The following is a 7,434-nucleotide window of genomic DNA, read 5'->3' on the forward strand; positions in this document are numbered from 1 at the left end:
CATATGTATATATATATATACTACATTGCAATATTGCAGTGACCGCCAATGTATTGATTGCTATATATGTTATATGTACTGATGAGCTGTAAAGCTTAAAGTCAATAACATGAATTGAATTGAATCGAATAGACATTAAGCGTAATAGATAGCACTGCCTCATTCTTCCCTCTAAAACTCGTCCCTTACGAATGGGGCCAAGCAAGCGGGAAGATAAGCTGAGAATAAGTAAAGAAGCAAAGTAATCAAGATCTCGATCTAATCAATTTCGGATATATGAACATAAAATACGTTTGATCAATTTTCAATCTTTCAGCATCGATGTCAACATATCAGAATGATACCATAGCAACACAACAGGAAATGGTGTATTACAGGATAACACAGGTAACTTCCGGTTTATAAAACAATGGAGCCTAACTTTACATTTCTGCCATCCTCATTGCGCCATTACAAATGCTCAATGAATTTCTCCATAAGGAACTGTCAGCTGTTGCTAGCTAGAATCCTGAACAGTAAAAATCGTTTTTTGTTTAATTTCATTATCATTTTGTGTCTTTTACACGAGTCCTCATATTTCTTATCAAATGGAATAGATATTGGTGTCTGAAATAAAGCCTTGTTATACAAATTAATCTATTTCCTATTTTTTATGTAGCTTCAGGGAAGTTTGATGGCTTCCGGTGTAATAACGGAAGTGTTCCTTGCCGGGACTGGCCTTCTGGGATACCTGGTGAAGTTGGTTGGTCCTATCACAGTTTGTGTGACAATAACCTCGATTGGAATCTCCCTGTATCCGATTCCGGTATCCTACTGTAGTAGTTTCCTTCCCGTGGCTATCTGGTGAGTTACGTAGATGTATTTACATATCAAATCAATGATTGTTATCTGAGGCAAAATGTTACATTATTACGATTTTGCCTTATTGCGATATAACATTACTATATGTTTACAATATTGCATCATTTCAATATTACAATATCGCATTTTTACATTATTTCAATATAACATAATTATAATTTCACATTATTACATTATTAAAATATATCTTAATCACAATTTACATTATTACAATATTACATTATTACAATACTACATTATTACGATAGTACAATATAATTGATTACAATGTTGCATTATTACAATAACGTTATCATATCATTACAATTTTATATTATCATAATATTACACTTTTACAATATTATTACGGTAGCGCGCCTCGGATGAAAAGTAGCTAGCTACTGGTATTCATAGCCGCAATGAAAATTAAAAAAATCTATTCAATTCATATATTTACATAACCTTGATTTAAAAAATTTATATCGAGAAAACGAGAAATTTTATTAAAAAGAAAAATTTGTCATGTATACGACGAAACGCCAAATTATTAGAACAGCCGGGAGATCCCGCCTATGCACCACGCCATTGTTTTAATGTCGTTCCGCATTTTCGGTCTTTTTTGTTTAATTTTGTATCAAACAAAAAGAAAGAAGTATTAAAGTAAAAATAATATTAAATACAATCATTCAATTCAAATCATATTTATTTTATGTGAACAAATTGCAACAAAAACACAATATTTTCATAATTGAAAGGCGGACTATTTTTTTGATGGCGTATTAATATAACCCGAATAATCAGGTGATTTGCATGAGAGACAATGTTTTCATACGGTTTTCATAGTGTATTCATGGTCATATGTTTGTTGTTTTCACTTGGTATGTTCATATCAGTAAACCACATTAGGAATGTAAATATAATCATGTGACAGTGGTTATCCGACCAATGAAATACAACCATACACTGCATTCTAAATGATACCGATGGAATTCCTCGATTACGCTGTCGTCGTTAATCAGACTTTATATGGGGTTACACGAGATGTTGGGATGAGAGATATATCCTAGTTTCTCTTTGACTCCTATTTTGTTGATAATTTATGTTACAGTGCTTTAGCCATGATGATTTTGTTCATTATGTACCTGGCACGAATCAACATTTCAACGCCCACAATGAACTGCTGCATGAAGAAATCTAGAAATGTAACGGAGCGCAATAAGAGGACAAAAATGCCCATTTTTCAGTCATTTTCGGTATGTTTCCCGTAATGACTTTTCAACCTTGCTCTTGATTTAAGGATTAAAGTTTCTTTCTAGTGGTTTTATCAAATTATCAAGTTTAGTATGGTAGCTATGGTTGGAATGGACACCAAAAATCAAAAACAAATATCGATACCATACCGAATTTTAATTTCTAGTAATACTACCAGAAAGGGGGACACTTGAAGAATTACACGTTATCGGAATGTGTAAATCGCAACAATATACAACAATATAGATATCCATAAATGGATACATTGGGCAAAGGATTGTGACGCAACATTAACCCACAAGTACTGTGCACTTTTAAGTAAATGAAGAAAATAAAGTCGGGATGTGTTGCGACGTTTGTAACTACGGAAGCTGTTGTTGCTAACTGTGTATCTATGTAAACACATCGGCATATTTAGCAGTTTTTGTTGAATATCTTTTACGTTTTAAATTATTTGATACAATTCTGTCTCGGATTATACTTTGATTGTCCAGCACAATGCGTATTGACACATATTTAGTAGTGACGTGGTCAACTGTTCTCTAGGGACTATGCGCTTCAGCCATGAATTAATTTTATTGTTAGACTACCTCGCGAAGAAGTTTTAAAATATTCACGCACTTGACGTTTCCGTTTTGAATAGAGATCATCGGGTAACAGAAACAAGAGCAAACATTTCGATTTCCTTTCAAAATGGCGCCGTCTAGGTTCGTAACGTCACAAAGAGATGACGTCATGAATAATGTTTCTGATTGACGCGCCTATTAATACGCTGAGCCTTTGTTTACTGCGTATACACTATTTTTTGGCAGTCAGGGATTACTTAGCTGAAGAAGAGAAACATGAAATTAATATATCTAATTGCGTTTCTGTTCATGTTGTTTTATCATATAACAGCCCTCCACCTTTTATGCTGTTATTGACGCTGGATTTTAACCATCGTATTCATCCGCGACACTCTAAACTGCGCGCGACCTATTCGAAAAATAAAGTTCAATTTTAACCTCTGGTTTAAATCAATAGGTTTTATCTTATCCATTCACCCCTGACCGTAAATATTGAACTACAAAATGTATTGTTATTGTTATCGAAATGTGTTTGGACAGAACTATCATTTACAAAGCTGTTCGTTTGATTTTTTCCCTTCTTTTTCTACTATTCCGGAACTTGTGTTCGAATGCTCTGGCTTATTCACGTGTATATGAACAAATCTTTATGTTTTGCTCGTAATCTTACTACCGTTAGAACTTCGTTTATATGTTTATGTCTTTTTGTTCTTGTCTTTGTCCATTATTTAAAGTCCAATCACTTGCCCATTTTAAAGATTTTAGAGACCAATTCGGTCTTGTGTATATGACGTCATTCTACTTATTATTATCGTTAGTAACGTCATTGTTTTTGCATTACAGATATTCTTCACAGTGATACTTATGTGGGCGATCTGTGGGATTCTGACCTTTGCAGGTGTGTTACCTGATGACCCCAGTGACCCCGCCTATCGTGCCAGGACAGACACTCGCGGAGATCTGATATCCTTGTCACCATGGTTTTTCTTCCCCTACCCGGGTAAAGATATGTCAAAATTGTATTACGAGTAGAACAGACCCCAAAAACACTTTTTGTTGATGTATTTCTATTAGTACCATGTGTTCGTAATTGTTCTTGCTGGATTTCATGTATGACATTTCAGTATGATTGCGCTGTAAAAATGTTCGTCATTCCTGCTACAAATTACAGACAGCTCAAAAACTTACTTATTTTTTTCAGGCCAGTTTGGCCCTATACGATTCAACACAGCCCTGTTTGTAGGATTCATCAGTTCCTACATGTCCTCTAATGTGGAATCTATTGGGGACTATATGACGGTTTCCAGGGTAACCGGGACATATCCTCCACCTCTACATGCAATCAACCGTGGGATACTCACAGAGGGCGTCCTTGGGGTGGTAGCGGGGGCCCTCGGGGCCGGGCATGCTACTACCTCATACAGCAGCAACACTGTTCTGATAAAACTTACACAGGTGAGGTCACTTGATATAGAAATATATAAATAGTTTGTATAGAGTACAGTACATTAATGATATACGTAAAATATATACAAATCTGAGAACACAATATTTCGTGATGTGTGAGATATTTTTCCAACACAGTTTGAATTTAACATTTGAATTATGAACTATGCCATTAATAATTTAAAACAAGATTTTAGCACGATTTGTTTGCAACGCGTGTTGTGATTAACTACGGACCATGTTCTCATCTGCGATAGAACCATGATCAATCGTGTCAAGGCCCGCCCATCACGCTTTAGTCACGCCCCGTTTCTAACAAAATAATATGGCGTCAAGTTCGCCTCTTGGCGAAATTTCAGATCACTGTAATGAGTCGTCACTGAATCATTCTAATGCAGACACAAGAAAAGGAAGTTTCAAATGGAATGCATTTTGTTAAATAAATCAAACAAAAATAGTAAATATTGTTCTTAGCGTCATTCATTGATTGAAACGTTCATTCCATCCTTGTCGAGGCATCTAGCCAAACAAAATTAAAAAAATGAACAAATACACAAAACTTCACATAACAGTAGGCTCTATAGGAACACATCAACATTGATTTTGTTTGAACGCATATATCGCTGTGCATAGTGCAGTGTAAATATAAAAATATGACGTTAGATCTTCGGGAAGAGAACTTCACACCAATCAAAATACTCCACTTCGTCAACATACAGATCGAACTCTTGCCAATATGGGCGTGCCCAAATGACCTACTTTGAAAGCTTCCTTCTCAATGGTCAGTCCGCTACAGCATATCACGCTACAGCATATCACAGCGTGCTTTACAGATATCCAAACGATGTTTCTAAATACATTCATCAGTAAGCGTGGTGTTAAAATTGGGATAGTACGTTGTTTTCGTAGCTATACTGGTGATTAGACTGGTTTATATGACTCCTCTCATTGCTACAAAGATAATATAAACAAAATACATTATACTACATTTTACGGAGGATTCAGGGAAAAATCAATATAAATGTTCCCAAACCGCAAGTGTATCCTGTATCTACCGCCATTTTGTAAATCTACGTCAATTTGAGTCCATTTACATATGAGATCCAATATGGCGACCATAGAACCACCTGACATACAAACCGGCATGGAACACGGCTATGTGCTGTTAAATAACTTTGAAATTAAGGATTTATTTTGAACTCAATTCTACCAATTAGGTGGCCAGTCGGAGCGTGATGGTTTTGGCAGGCGTCTTGTGCTTACTTGTCGGAGTCATTGGGAAATTTGGTGCAATAATGGCGTCTCTTCCGGATCCGGTAATTGGGGGCGTGTCTATAATCAACCTCGGCCTCCTCGTATCTATAGGATTATCTTCGCTACAGAGGGTTAATCTTTCGTCCACTCGGAACCTTGCAGTACTTGGTACGTCAATGTACATAGGCCTGGTCTCTTCCGAATGGCTGAAACGCAGCAAAGACACCATTAACACTGGTACGTGTATTGGCAATCCAGGTAACAATGGATTTTAAATATCTACATGACTTACTTCTGAGATGTTTTATTTATTATCTATTTTTAGTTATAACTTATCTTGCAGTATCCTACAACTACCCATACTATGTGCGAAATCTGGTTGATTACAGGTAACGCCTCCCTGGACCAGGTGTTGAAACTTATGCTCGGGACGCAGATGTTTGTTGCTGGACTTACCTCCATCATCCTGGATAACACTGTTAAAGGTACCTCTGTCACGTCTATAATTAAACATCATAATTCTACATCCGGTATGATGATATCATACTGGAACGATACTGACGGATGCTGTAAAGTACCGTTATACAGTTATACCCAGCATCACGCTACTGTATCCAGTCGTGGTATTCCAGTGTGATGACACTTTAAAGCATTTATTTGGGGCAACAATCCTTAACTCTGGACACGGTAACACGCAAGACAACCAGTAACATTAAAGTGACAAAGCTTAGTAATTTTAAAGGGACCGTCAGAAATAAAACAAAGTATAATGATAGCCATTATATGACTTCCATAAGCGACAGCCTCCTGTGTACTGCCTTCTACCAGTACATTACTGCCAGCTATACTTCGTATATATATATATATATCTTCTAACTACAATTTCCATTTTTCACTAGTTCATATCACAAGCAAAACTATATAATTTGTCAAGTTGTCCTGGACATAGTATACAGTAAGCAGATTTTCTCAGTAGATTGTTCACAGTAAGCAGTCTATTGCTTATATAATTTCATTATATTCTGGGTTTTTATTTAGCGAAATAAATCAGAACTAAGCACAAAGAATGATAATTACTTTTTCTCCCTCAGGGTGGAATAGCCCTACCCTAAACACACACATACAAACGCATATGAAATAGTATTTTAATCTTAAAGTAGTAGCTTTACCAAACACGTTATTTTATGATTAATTGCAGGAACGAAAGAGGAGAGAGGGATTAAAAACATGTCATATTTCGACACCGGAAGTGGAAATCACTTATTAGATAAACACCAGTCCGTGTACGACGTACCAGGCGTATCCAAACTGCAGCGAAAATTCCGGATTTTTCGTCACATTCCGTTTCTTCAACCCTACAGACTAAATGAACCAGTTAATTTGTAAGATAATGTTTGTGTAGTTTAATATCCGGACGTGTCTCGGTGCCGTTTTGCCGTATTTAGATCCTATTTATATTCTAAGATATACATTCCTCACCAGGTTCGTCGACTTATCACTCCCCAACATCTCTTACTGCTCTTGTAATTACTTCCAGTTGTGAATATTTGTTTCGTTCATTAGTTGTCCACGTGTGTTATTTATGAGACAATGAAAAGACCAAAATAGATCTTCCCATTACAACCCTTAGGATCTAACATATTTCCTTGCTGCTCTGTCTCTGTATGCTTTTTTGCGTGTGGTCTTGTCACATTATATGATCCTGGCTGTTGGTGTCCATCTTCACACCCTCCCTCATATGGCCATGGCTGTTGGTGTCTACCTTGAAATCCTCCTTCATATGACCCTGGCTGTTGGTATCCACCTTGACACTCACCCTCATATGGCCCTGGCTGTTGGTATCCACCTTGACACTCACCCTCATATGACCCTGGCTGTTGGTATCCACCTTGACACTCTCCCTCATATGGCCCTGGCTGTTGGTGTCCACCTTGAAACCCTCCTTCATATGACCCTGGCTGTTGGTATCCACCTTGACACCCTCCCTCGTATAGCCCTGTCTGCTGCGTGACCTCGTAAGAACATTGGTTAATACCTTCTTGAACTGTGGGAGCTAATATTTCAGGAAACGTCAATG

General features: G+C 36.9%; 2 protein-coding genes across 2 annotated transcripts; both read left to right on the forward strand.

Annotated features, from left to right (window-relative positions):
• Positions 1-321: 321 nt before the first annotated feature.
• LOC117315304 (solute carrier family 23 member 1-like) lies at positions 322-4,145 on the forward strand. Its single transcript, XM_033869452.1, has 5 exons — positions 322-387; positions 659-843; positions 1,949-2,093; positions 3,501-3,657; positions 3,859-4,145. The coding sequence occupies exons 1-5, from the start codon at positions 322-324 to the stop codon at positions 4,143-4,145; spliced, it is 840 nt and encodes a 279-aa protein (XP_033725343.1).
• Positions 4,146-5,347: 1,202 nt separating this feature from the next.
• LOC117315025 (solute carrier family 23 member 2-like) lies at positions 5,348-7,148 on the forward strand. Its single transcript, XM_033869156.1, has 3 exons — positions 5,348-5,594; positions 5,747-5,842; positions 6,556-7,148. The coding sequence occupies exons 1-3, from the start codon at positions 5,399-5,401 to the stop codon at positions 6,741-6,743; spliced, it is 480 nt and encodes a 159-aa protein (XP_033725047.1). The 5' UTR covers positions 5,348-5,398; the 3' UTR covers positions 6,744-7,148.
• Positions 7,149-7,434: the final 286 nt, after the last annotated feature.

This window comes from Pecten maximus, chromosome 17 (assembly GCF_902652985.1).
Source record: "Pecten maximus chromosome 17, xPecMax1.1, whole genome shotgun sequence".
NCBI lineage: Eukaryota > Metazoa > Mollusca > Bivalvia > Pectinida > Pectinidae > Pecten > Pecten maximus.